The sequence below is a fragment of the Pristiophorus japonicus genome, unplaced genomic scaffold (genome assembly GCF_044704955.1).
Source record: "Pristiophorus japonicus isolate sPriJap1 unplaced genomic scaffold, sPriJap1.hap1 HAP1_SCAFFOLD_532, whole genome shotgun sequence".
In the NCBI taxonomy this organism is placed as follows: domain Eukaryota; kingdom Metazoa; phylum Chordata; class Chondrichthyes; family Pristiophoridae; genus Pristiophorus; species Pristiophorus japonicus.
In genome coordinates, this window is record NW_027254439.1 from 145,257 (window position 1) to 157,994 (window position 12,738).

Genomic DNA, 12,738 nt, shown 5'->3' on the forward strand with positions numbered 1-12,738 from the left:
ACACAACCGTCGAAACTTCCGGTCGCGTCTGCAGAAAACAGTATCTATCCCTCTGAATATACTGTCCCCCAACACAACCATATTCCCTTTCAAAGTGTCCAGATAACTCCCCCCTCCCTGATGCCCCACAATGTCTGCACCTCAGACTCCAGCTCAACAACTCTGAGCTGAAGCTCCTCAGGATGCATGCACTTACTGCAAAGGTGTTTGTCCGGGATCACAATGCTCCCCACAAACTCCCACATGCTGCATTTGTGACACACCACCTGCACTGCTAGCCCTATATCACCATGTTCTATTTAATTAAATGTTATTACATTTGTATTTAAATAACTTATTTTACAGTTTAGTTCTTTGACTTCTTACTTGATCTGCATTGAGTAATGGATAATGACATTAAATATCTACCTGTAACACAAAGCACTACAAACAGTGTGGGCAAAAAGCTGCAACTCCTTCCCCCTCTTCTCCCAATTCCCACTCTTTCCAAGTTCCCAAATAAACCATTCTGTTTAAGTACACTCCGTTTAAGACCGCACTGTGCAGACCACTCAAGGAGTGGTGAGGGAGTCCACAACAAGGGGAAATAACCTTCAAGTCAGAGCTAGGCCATTCAGGGGTGATGTCAGGAAGCACTTCCTCACACAAATGCTGAGAGGCTGTTTCTCTTGGCTCGAGAGTCTAGAAATAGGGGTCACAGTCTTGGGATAAGGGGTCGGCTATTTAGGACTGAGATGAGAAATGTCTTCACTCAGGGATGTGAATCTTTGGAATTCTCTACTCCAGAGGACTGTGGATGCTCAGTCATTGAGTATATTCAGGGCTGAGATCGATAGATTTTTGAGCACTAAAGGAATCAAGGGATACGGGGATAGTGAGGGAAAGTGGAGTTGAGGGAGAAGATCAGCCATGATCTTATTGAATGGCGGAGCAGGCTCGAGGGACCGCATGGCCCACTCCTCCGATTTCTTATCCTCATATGTTCTTCAAGGGTAGTGGAAATCCAGAACTCTGTTGCCAATAAAACTGAGGATGGGGGATAATTGAAAATTACAAAACTGAGGTTGATAGATTCTTCTTCGGCAAAGGTATTAAGGGCGATGGAACCAAGGCAGGTAGATGGAGTTAAAATACTGATCAGCCATGATTTAATTGAATGGCGGAACAGGCTCAAGGGGCCGAATGGTCTTTTCCTGTTCCTATGTTCCTGATGATATTTGTAAACAGCTTTTACAGGGGATTAGAAGGAGAGGATATGCAGACAGGATTAAACCTGGGTCCCTCCCGTTCCTATCATTCAGTCACACTGGGCGTTACCTTTACCCACTGAGCCATTGGGAGGAGGGTCCAGTGACCCTACTGGAAAATACACGTGTGAGGCCTCAGGTGAGGACAGTGGAATAGCCTGTTGACACTCGCTGTCGAGGTTCATACAGGGAAATTGGGCACATGGGTCACGTATTGGTGAGTGCAGAATGGAACCCAGCCAGAGTCAGCACCTTTTAGGGGTGGAGAGGGAGAGGAACCAGTGAGTGTAGTACTGAACCCAGCCAGAGTCAGCACCATCAGGGGTGGAGAGGAAGAGAAGGGTAAAATAGTAGCAATTTGTGCAATATGCCTTGTTCTCTCCCTGGATCTTAAACGACTGAACTCACTCTTCCTCTAAAACTTCAGCTTGGTGTCCCTCAGTCCCTACTCCTTGATTTACCACACCTTCTCTCTCTTTCCCCCTGGATGTGTTCCACACTCTGGACCTTGGGCCTTCCCCAGGGATTCTCAGTATGAAGAGGGGGAATGTGTGTTGAGACAGGATGTCCCAGCTCTCCACCTTTAAAGGGACACGGAGAGGACCAGCTGGGCTGAATGGCCTGCTTTATGACATCACTGCAGTGCCTCGCAACCAACCTCACTGAGCCCTGCTCATTGTGGACTGGCAGTGGCTGATGGGACAGTGTAGAGGGAGCTTTACTCTGTATCTAACCCGTGCTGTACCTGCCCTGGGAGTGGCTGATGGGACAGTGTAGAGGGAGCTTTACTCTGTATCTAACCCATGCTGTAGCTGACTGCAGAGTGCTTCAGGCAGACAATATGATCTCAGAATACCCCATTCCCCAGCACTGACATCCATCACCTCGATGAGATCATCATTTAACCCAAAGATAAGAGAAACCCATCAGTTCCTCCCCTGGACACAGATGCAGAGGGACAGTGAGTGTCCCGAACATTGTTGTGCAGTGTGCTCGATAGTTCCTCCCTGGGTCTGAGCCTTTTGGTGATGATTTGAATTTGATGTCCTCGAGTTACTGACTCACCGACTGGTGGAAATAGTTTTTCCTCATTTACCTGATCACATTCTGACCACCTCCCTCAGATCTCCAATTCTCCTTTGTTCTAATGAAAAGAGCCCCAGTTTCTCCAATCTCCCCTGATAACTAAAGGCTCTTGTCCCTGGTATCGTCTCAGTGAATCTCTCTGCACCCTCTCCATCCTTCCTGGTGTAAGATCCCCAAAACCTGACACAATATTTGAACTGCAGTCGAACCAATGATTAGTACAGGTTTACATGACCTCTGCCCTTTTGTACTCCACACCCCTATTTATAAAACTTAGGATCACATGTGCTTTTTAACCACTTCATCAACTTGTCCTCCCACTTTTAAAGGTTTGTGTATCTGAAGCCCTTCTAGGTTTTAGAGATAACATAACATGGCTAAAATACATCTCATGGGATTAAGGGTAATATATTAGCATGGATTGAGGATTGGTTAATGGACAGAAAACAGAGTAGGAATGAACGGGACTTTTTCATAGAATCAAAAAAATGTACAGTATGGAAGGAGGTCATTTCGGCCCATCGTGTCTGCACCTGCCGACCAAGACCTTTGCTTAAAAAGGGAGAAAGGGATAGACCGAGTTATTACAGGCCAGTACGCTAACCTCAGTGGTGGGAAAAGTATTGCAAAAAATCCTGACGGAAAGAATAAATCTTCATTTGGAAAGACATGGATTAATCAAGGACAGTCAGCATGGATTTGTTAAGGGAAGGTCATGCCTGACTAACTTGATTGAATTTTTCAAGGAGGTAACCAGGAAGGTCGATAAGATCAGTGCGTATATTGTAGTGCAAATGAATCTTAGCAAATCTTTTGATAAGGTCCCACATGGCAGACTGGTTACAAAGTAAAAGCCCATGGGATCCAAGGTAAAGGGGCAAGTTGGATCCAAAATTGGCTCAGAGGAAGGAAGCAAAGGGTAATGGTTGATGGGTGTTTTGTGACTGGAAGTCTGTATCCAGTGGGGTTCTGCAGGGCTCAGTGCAGGGTCCCTTGCTTTTTATGGTATGTATCAATGACTTGCACCTAAATGTTGGGGGTATGATTAAGAAGTTTGCAGATGACACTAAAATAGGCTGTGTGGTTGATAATGAAGAAAGCTGAAGAACAGTGACAAATGGAATTCAATCCGGAGAAGTGTGAGGTAATGCATTTGGGGAGGTCTAATAAGACAAAGGAATACACATTAACTGGTACGGCATTGAAAGGTGTAGAGGCACAAATGGACCTTGGAGTGTAGGTTCACAGATCCCTGAAGGTAGCAGGCCAGGTAGATAAGGTGATTAAGAAGGCATGTGGAATACTTGCCTTTATTAGTCGAGGCATGGAATATAAGAGCCAAGGACATTATGCTTGAACTGCATAAAACACTGGTTAGGCCGCAGCTGGAGTACTGTGTGCAGTTCTGGTCACCATATTACAGGAAAGATGTGATTGCACTGGAAAGGGTGTAGAGGAGATTTACAAGAATGTTGCCTGGTCTGTAGAACTTTGGCTATGAGGAAAGATTGGATAGTCTAGGTCTGTTTTCTTTAGAACAGAGGAGGCTGAAGGGAGACCTGATTGAAGTGTATAAGATTATGAGGGGCCTGGATAGAGTAGATAGGAAAGACCTGTTTCCCTTGGCAGAGGGGTCAACAACCAGAGGGCCTAGATTTAAAGTAATTGGATGGAGGTATAGAGGAGACATGAGGGGAAATGTATTTACCCAAAGGGTGGTGGGAGTCTGGAACTCACTGCCTGAAAAGGTGGTAGAGGCACAAACCCTCACCACATTTAAAAATACTTGGATGTGCACTTGAAGTGCCGTAACCTGCAGGGCTACGGACCTAGAGCTGGAAGATGGGATTAGGCTGGATAGCTCTTGGTCGGCTGGTATGGACACGATGGGCCGAAATGGCCTCCCTCCGTGCTGTAAATTTCTATGGATTCTATGACATAAACTGGCTGATATAATGTGTATAGCGTGAAAGAGAAGTTTAGTCTGAGTTAGAAACTCGACAATCGATTCGGTGCAGACAGGTTGCCATGGCAACACTGATAAGACATTCCATTCACTGAATCCACTGTTGGAATCTGTAATCAGATCAGGGGAATGAACAGGGTTTGTCTGTCAGTAACCACAATGTAAGCTGAAACCAGAGTGAGTGACACAATAGATTAGATTTATAATGTGTGATGTTTATCCCTATAATTGTGAAACTATAAGAGATAACAACTATCAGCAGGCAGGGTAGTTTAGAGATAATGAGAAAATTACTGAAGAAAAGTAACTGCTGGGAACCAGGGAAAGTGTCCTTGTAAATCACAGATTAGAGAAGTTCCAGCTGTCTTTTCCCAGCTTCCTGCCCAAACCCAGCAGAGAAGACACAGAAGAGTCAGGTGCCAGAGGTGGATCACTGCAGTGTATAAAAGTGAGGGGAGACTGATGTAAGGGGACAGTCAGGACTGGAGACACCGGAGATCAAGCTCAGGGCGCCCAAGGTTCCATCCAGCGGGCTGACCTTGTGTCAGTTACTGTGGGCACGCGGGACTTGCATGTTTACTCTGATTGATGGGTCAATATAAGTTACGGTGGAGGACAGAGAATCTGCTCATCTTACATTTATTTGCTAAGGTAATAGTTTCTGACACTGGACTTGCTAATTAACAGGACAAGGCATTAGCTAGAATCTAACACCTCTTTCCTATTCTGCTTCTCTACTGCTTTTACATTTTTACCATTTAATGTACTTTTCTTAAAATTTCCTTGTCCCAAAATGTATCACCTCACATTTCTCTCTGTTACATTTCAGCTGACATCTACCTGCCCCATTTACTAACCTGTGTATTCACACTGAAACTATGTACAGTCCTTTCAGTTGGCCATGGGCCCTTTTTTGGTCTCCTCTGGAGATTTTGATCGTGTGCCCCATATACCCAAGCCCAAATAATTTCTCTATATTGAGCAGAGCAATGGTCCCAACACTGACCCTGGAGACACCACTGTTTACATTTCTCGGATCTGAAGAGCATCCATTAACCACTATTCTCTGTTTTCTGTCCTATACCCAACTTCCTCTCCACGCTGCCCCACTCCCTTTAATAACATGAGCCTTAATTTGATCAACAAGCCTCCTGTCCGGCACCTTATCAAACACCTTTTGACAATCCATCTACACAACATCCACTGCATTTCCTTTCTCACTGCACTATGTTATTTCCTCAAATAATCCCTGCTGTCTGTCCTGAACTAATCCATTTCACTACCAAACATTGCAATGTTTGCCCCACCCAACAGGGTTTCTTCTGTTGAAAGCCACAACAGAAAGATCCACAAAGCGGCGACTCGTCAGGGAGCGTCTGCAAATGAAGCAGAAACATGGAGTGGTCAGGGGGTGCCTGTAAATGAAGGAGAAATGGTGACAGGCCAGGGAGGGTCTGTAAATGAAGGAGAATTGGTGATTGATCAGGGAGTGTCTGTCAGTGAGGGAGAAATGGCGAATGGTCAGAGAGGGTCTGTAAATGAAGGAGAATTGGTGATTGGTCAGGGAGCGTCGTAAATGAAGGAGAATTGGTGACAGACCAGGGAGGGTCTGTAAATGAAGGAGAAATAGAGACTGGTTTCCCTCTCTCTCTTGTCCCCTGTCATATGCAATATATGTGGAAGATTTTTATGAAAACTGATCAAAAAAGAATTTTACAGAAAATAACTGATTTCACATCTTATGTAATATAGTTATAAATTGGGATGGTTCAAAGGAACTTCTTTGTCCATATTTGTAAAGCAACAAAGAGTGGGCGGGAGAGAAAATCATTGACTCATTGATTTTGTTCTCACTCTGCACACAGGGGCTTTCTCAGCATCTCTTCTGAAGGTGCTGGTAATTGCCGGGGAGACGGTTTACAGCCCATAGAATTGTAACAGGTGGGCCCAGATTTAGATCACCCTGTTCTCTGAACTGCTCAAGTCCCACTCCAGAGACTTGAGCACAAAAGTCCAGGCTGGCACTCCAGTGCAGCACTGAGGGAGCACTGCACTGTCAGATGTCGTCTCTTGTGATGCGACGTTAAACCGAGAACCCGGCTGCAACTCGAGTGGATTTAAAAGATCCCATGGAATTATATCGAAGAAGAGCAGGGGAGTTACCTCGGCGTCCTGGCCAATATATATCCCTCAATCAACATCACGAAAATACGTTATCTGTTCATTGCTGTTTGTGGGAGCTTTCTGTGCACAAATTAACTGCCACATTTCCTACATTAAAATAGGAAATACAACACCTGCCCTTTCACCTCCTCCCTTCCCACCGTCCAGGGCCACAGACACTCCTTCCAGGTGAAACAACGATTTATTGTACTACTTTGAATTTAGTATACTGTATTCGCTGCTCACGATGCAGTGTCCTCTACATTGGAGAGACCAAATGCAGATTGGATGATCGCATCGCGGAACACCTTCGTTCAGTCGCAAGCGTGACTCTGAGTTTCTGATCGCTTGTTATTGAAATTCTCCGGACCACTCCCACTCTGACCTCTCTCTCCTCGGCCTCCTCCACTGTTCTAATAACGCTCGAGGCACAGAATTTCACCTTCCGGACTCAACATTGAGTTCCACAATTTCACCATAACCACCGCTCCCATTGTTTAGTACAGCAGCTGTTGGTAATGATCTCCATTTACACCTCCTCCAGACCCATCTTTTGTTTCTTGTCCCATCACCATCTCCTTTTGCCTTGCTGCATCATCCCTTTTGTCATTTAATCACTCCTGTCTTTCCTCCCCTCTTTCCCTGCCTCTGCACTTACTTAAAACTTATATTCAAGACTGAGATAGATAGATTTTTGAAGTCTAGGGGAATCAAGAGATAGGGAGATGGGGCGGGAAAGTGGAGTTGAGGTTGATGATCAGCCATGATCTTATTGAATGGCGGAGCAGGCTCGAGGGGCCGGAGGGCCGACCCCTGCTCCTATTTTCCAGTTCTGATGAAAGGAAAGTGACCTGATACGCTAACTCTATTTCTATCTCTACAGATGTTGCCTGAGTATTTCCATTATTTTCTTTTATATTTCAGGTGACCAGTGAGTGTAGAACTGAAACCTGCCAGAGTCAGCACCTTCAGGGGAGGAGAGGGAGGGGAACCAGTGAGTGCAGAACTGAACCCAGCCAGAGTCAGCGCCTTCAGGGGAGGAGAAGGAGAGGAACCAGTGAGTGTAGAACTGAACCCAGCCAGAGTCAGCACCTTCAGGGGAGGAGAAGGAGAGGAACCAGTGAGTGTAGAACTGAACCCAGCCAGAGTCAGCACCTTCAGGGGAGGGGAACCAGTGAGTGTAGAACTGAACCCAGCCAGAGTCAGCGCCTTCAGGGAAGGAGAGGGAGGGGAACCAGTGAGTGTAGAACTGCACCCAGCCAGAGTTGGTGGTGAAAACTGGGAGCGGAGGACAAACTGTCTTGAGACATGCGATGTGTTTGGCTTTCAGCACAGGGAGGAGGAAGAGAGTCGGATGGGGATTTACAGCTTTGGGGGAACAAGAGAGGAAAGAATGTTCCATAGAATCTAGAATTGTCTGTTCTATACTTAGTGATGAGTTCTGTAATCTCCTTTTACAGGATATTAGAAGGGGAGATTTTCAGACTGGAAACAGAAACCAAATATCACGTCAAGATCTGACAGTTACTTGATTCCTCAGGCCTTTGAATGTGGCAGGAGAATTATTTGCTTGTTCTGTCTTTGAGAAAATATTTCACAAATCGGCATGACTGGAAAAGCACTGAGACACACACATCCGCGTGAGTGTTCCAGTGCACTGACTGTGGAAGGAGCTTTAACCAGTTACACAACCTGAAAAAACATTGCACCATTCACAGCACAGAGAAACCATTACACGTGTTGTGTGTGTGGACGAGGCTTCAACTGATCATCCAACCATGGAGAGTCACAAGGACACCTGCACCATGGAGAAACCGTGGAAATGTGGGGACTGTGGAAAGGGATTCAGTTACCCGTCTGAGCTGGAAACTCATCGATGCAGTCACACCGGGGAGACGCCATTCACCTGCCCCATGTGTGGGAAGGGATTCACTCGGTCATCCCATCTGCTGAGGCACCAGCGAGTTCACACTGGGGAGAGGCCGTTCATCTGCTCTGACTGTGGGAAGCATTTCACTCAGTCATCCAACCTGCTGACACACCAGCAAGTTCACACTGGGGAGAGGCCGTTCACTTGCTCCATGTGTGGAAAGGGATTCCCTTCATCATCAACCCTGCTGACACACCAGCGAGTTCACACTGGGGAGAGGCCATTCACCTGCTCTGACTGTGGGAAGCTTTTCACTCAGTCATCCAGCCTGCTGATACACCAGCAAGTTCACACTGGGGCGAGCCCATTCACTTGCTCCATGTGTGGAAAGGGATTCCCTTCATCATCAACCCTGCTGACACACCAGCGAGTTCACACTGGGGAGAGGCCGTTCATCTGCTCTGACTGTGGGAAGCTTTTCACTCAGTCATCCAACCTGCTGACACACCAGCAAGTTCACACTGGGGAGAGACCGTTGACCTGCTCTGAGTGTGGGAAGGGATCCACTAGTTCATTTAACCTTCTAACACACCAGCAAGTTCACACCAGGGAGAGCCTATTCATCTGTTTGGAGTGTGGGAAGCGATTCACTCAGTCATCCAGACTTCTTACTCACCAGCAAATTCACACTGGGGAGAGGCCGTTCACCTGCTCAGAGTGTGGGAAGGGATTCACTCATTCATCCATCCTGCTGACACACCAGCATGTTCACAAGTGACTGCAGGGGTGGGAGTCTACTGTTATTGCTGATGTTAAGCACATCCCGGCTGAACCATGTTCATTCTGACAGTTGGGGTTTGTTTCTGCTGATGTTAATGACCCCTGTAACTGGGCTGTTGTTTAATATTTTGATATTTCAAATAAAACAGTGTGTCGATATTTAATGTCTCCAAGATAAGAGGAGACTAATTGATGTCCTGTTTCTGACTGCTCTATTTTGGGCCTTTTTTCAATTCTAACTCTACATTATTTCAGTTCTCAAACCTGTTCGTTACTCTCAGGGACAAGTCCCAGCTCCCCCTACCTTCCAGAGTGCCTCTCCTTGCCTTGGTATCCAGGGACGGTCTCGGTAACATGCCCGGGATCACTAAACACAAAACACAGTTTGTTAATCATGTTCAGCTACTGGACTTAACGTGTGCCTCACAGCATCTCTCTCACCTTCGCTGTGTGAATAGAGCAGCATGCCTGCAAACCTCGTCTTGAATTTAAATCCACTCAGCAAATGTATTTAACAAAATATGAACAAGTAAATACATCACGACCCAATAATCCAACTCCTTATTGACAGCAGGAAGTCTGTTGTCTAACTCCTCGAGTGAACAAAATAAAGAGCTCAAATGTAAGAGCCCCTCGAATCCTTTAATACCTTTCAAATCGTGACCAGTTCCTTATTGTAGAATTCTCTGTCCCTGTGGGAGTCAATATCGGTCAAAAACTGCTGATTGAAAACTTATAAAAAATGTTCTCTTTTTCAGCGTTTCAAGCTGACCTGTTCCTTCTCTGAGAATCTCCAAGGAGACTCTTTGATTTGAACACATCTCTCTTTTATATCCACCATTAGAGTTACGGGGAATTCGAATACATGACCACTCAAATTTAAAAGAGCCCATCAGTCATATACAGACTGAACCAAACACACAGCTCGGTGTCAGTATGAACTATTCCTCTCACCAGCCTGTAAATGAAACCTGTAATACTGAGGCTAAAATTCCCCCTCCGTGTGCTGGGGGTGCAGGCAGTGCTGGGCAGAAGGAGCAGCAAACTGGCTTCAGAGCTGACTTTTTCCTTTCCCGGGGTTTTGCGATGAGCATATGCTGGGGCCCATTGAGCTTTCACTGCTCCTGACAGGGTAGATGAGAGAGGATGTTTCCCCTCATGGGGGAACCGAGGGGCCATAGTTTCAGAATAAGGGGTTGCCCATTTAAAACAGAAATTAGGAGGAATTTATTCTCTGAGGGTGGTGAATCTTTGGAATTCTCTACCCCAGAGAGCTGTGTAGGATGGGTCTTTGAACATATTTAAGTGATGATACAGATTTTTGAAGGAGAACGGAGTCAAGGGCTTTGGGGAGCGGGCAGGGAAGTGGAGTTGAGGCCAGGATCCCATCAGCCATGATCTTATTGAATGGCGGAGCAGGCTCAAGGGGCCAAATGGCCTACTCCTGCTCCTATTTCTTATGTTCTCTGGGATATTTCCAAGCATGTTCTCACTGCCCCTGGAATTCTAACGCATTGACCCCCTGGGTGTGAGGCCAGCACTCTGTGCCATTAAACACTGGAGTGAAGCCGAGTCCTGCAGCCACACAGTCACTAGGAGCAGTTGCTAACTGTCTTGAGTGACCTTGGGGCGATTAGTCCCACTTTTGGGCTGGTTGTGGTTTCTTCCCGCTTCCCTTGGATTGCATTTTTATTTGTTCCCTCTGGTTTGGTTTCACTTTCATTGCTGGACACACCACTCAAAGCACTTTGTCCGATCTGCCCCTGGGAATGAGCAGACTCCTCCCTCATTTCCCACACTGCACCGTCTCGCCTCCTCTTTCCCCCTTGGTTGTGTTCCACACTCTGGGCCCTGGCGCTTCCCCGGGGATTCTCAGTATGAACAGGGGGATGTGTGTTGAGACAGGATGTCCCAGCTCTCCACCTTTAAAGGGACAAGGAGAGGACCCGCTGGGCTGAATGGCCTGCTTTATGACATCACTGCAGTGCCTAGCAACCAACCTCCCGGAGCCGGTTATTGTTCGGGACCTGAGGCCCACAGCGGGTGTGTGTGAAGCGGATAATGCGGAATATTGTCTCTTGGACGGGCGGGGCCTGGACCCGCACTCGGTGTGTGTGAAGTCCACGGCCGGCCCCCCGGGGTTTATTAACCCGTTCCCTCCCTCCGCCCATCTCTCACCTGCTGCCTCAGACACAGCCGCCCCACCGCGCATGCTCAGCTCACATTGCCCGGGTGATTGACAGCAGCTCCGGACCAATAGAAAGAGCGGGGGCGGGGCTGGAGGATCGAGCGGGCAGTTGGTCCTCCAACCAATCGGAGTGTGCGAGAGGCGGGGCTGAGCCTGGTTGTGGGCGGAGCAGAGCCCGGGTGTTGCTGCCAATGACCAGATTGACGGACCTGGGTGGCGCCACAAGATGTTCCCCCGGGATCACAACAGCTTCTCACTCCCCGGCCGCGGGCCCTCAATAAGCTGCTAACCGGCCCAATGATTCAGGCCTGAACAGCAGAGGCTGCGGGATCCTTGTCCCATCCGTCAATCACATCATCCTGCTGAAGGAAAGTTCCAGAGCAAACCGCCTCAAACTGCCCGCCCAGCACCACGTGTGCTCGGCCTGACTGACGGGAGCTCGGACCAATAGGAACAGCCCCGGCAGAGATGGGCGGAGCGAGCTGGCGGCGGGTCCTCCAACCAATGGCGGCGCAGCAAGGGGGCGGGGCCTGGTGCTCAGCTCAGGTGTGCGGGGGCCGATTGTGACGCGCTGTCCCCAGGTGAGAGCAGCTGAGTGAGCCCAGAGCTGGGACTGGAATCTGGGAGAGGGGCCACAGTGAGCACAGAGCTGGGACTGGAATCTGGGAGAGGAGAGCTGGGACTGGAATCTGGGAGAGGGGCCACAGGCAGCACAGAGCTGGGGCTGGAATCTGGGAGAGGGGCCACAGGCAGCACAGAGCTGGGGCTGGAATCTGGGAGAGGGGCCACAGTGAGCACAGAGCTGGGGCTAGTATCTGGGAGAGGGGCCACAGTGAGCACAGAGCTGGGGCTGGAATCTGGGAGAGGGGCCACAGTGAGCACAGAGCTGGGGCTGGTATCTGAGAGAGGGGCCACAGCGAACACAGAGCTGGGGCTGGAATCTGGGAGAGGAGCCACAGTGAGCGGCCTTTCAAAGGGCCAGAGGGACATCAGCATCACCTGATAAGTTATTCAAATACACATTTCCTGCAGTATCAGAGACAGCCTCTGTCACTTTGCAAAAACTGTTTAATAATGGCCCGTAATTTGTGGTCAGCAGTGAAGCAAATACTTTCACCCCCGGCCCCAAAGTAAGCTTCCCACAAAGATGTGGCAATCTCTGTCGAGATGTTCGTGTTTTCCGACGTGTTATTCAAATCAACAGAGTGCAGTGGGAATCCCCGAGCGCGAGTTGCTGTGATGTCAACAAGCTGCCGAAACAGCCAATCAAAACACAGAATTCTCAACACGAACAAAGAAGTGGATAAGCTCTATAAATGTTTACTTTTTAGAAAAATGTTACAACAAAACAAAGATTGGGGCTCCCATATGGGGAAACAGCGAACCTGAAATAAAGATGAACAAACTTTAAAAAAAGGCTTCTTAAATTTAATGTTTA

General features: G+C 47.8%; 2 protein-coding genes across 3 annotated transcripts in view; one reads left to right on the forward strand and one right to left on the reverse strand.

Moving 5' to 3' along the window:
- The window catches only part of LOC139254079 (zinc finger protein 229-like), a 42,901-nt gene extending 31,453 nt beyond the window's left edge, over nucleotides 1-11,448 (reverse strand). The window contains exons 1-2 of one of the 2 annotated variants that reach the window (XM_070873625.1): nucleotides 11,291-11,448; nucleotides 9,417-9,479 (exon numbers count right to left, since the gene is read on the reverse strand). The gene's annotated coding sequence lies outside the window, so the exon portion shown is untranslated. Of the gene's footprint in view, nucleotides 1-9,416; nucleotides 9,480-9,761; nucleotides 9,791-11,290 lie in introns of those variants that run through there. The other variant, XM_070873626.1, reaches the window with a different exon arrangement.
- Nucleotides 1-12,738, forward strand: part of LOC139254085 (zinc finger protein 271-like) — a gene marked incomplete at its 3' end in the record, with an annotated part of 222,481 nt that overhangs the window by 138,664 nt on the left and 71,079 nt on the right. The window contains exons 5-7 of the mRNA XM_070873631.1: nucleotides 8,274-8,782; nucleotides 8,948-9,106; nucleotides 11,752-11,881. Coding sequence (XP_070729732.1) covers nucleotides 8,274-8,782; nucleotides 8,948-9,106; nucleotides 11,752-11,881 — 798 coding nt within the window. The remainder of the gene's footprint in view (nucleotides 1-8,273; nucleotides 8,783-8,947; nucleotides 9,107-11,751; nucleotides 11,882-12,738) is intronic.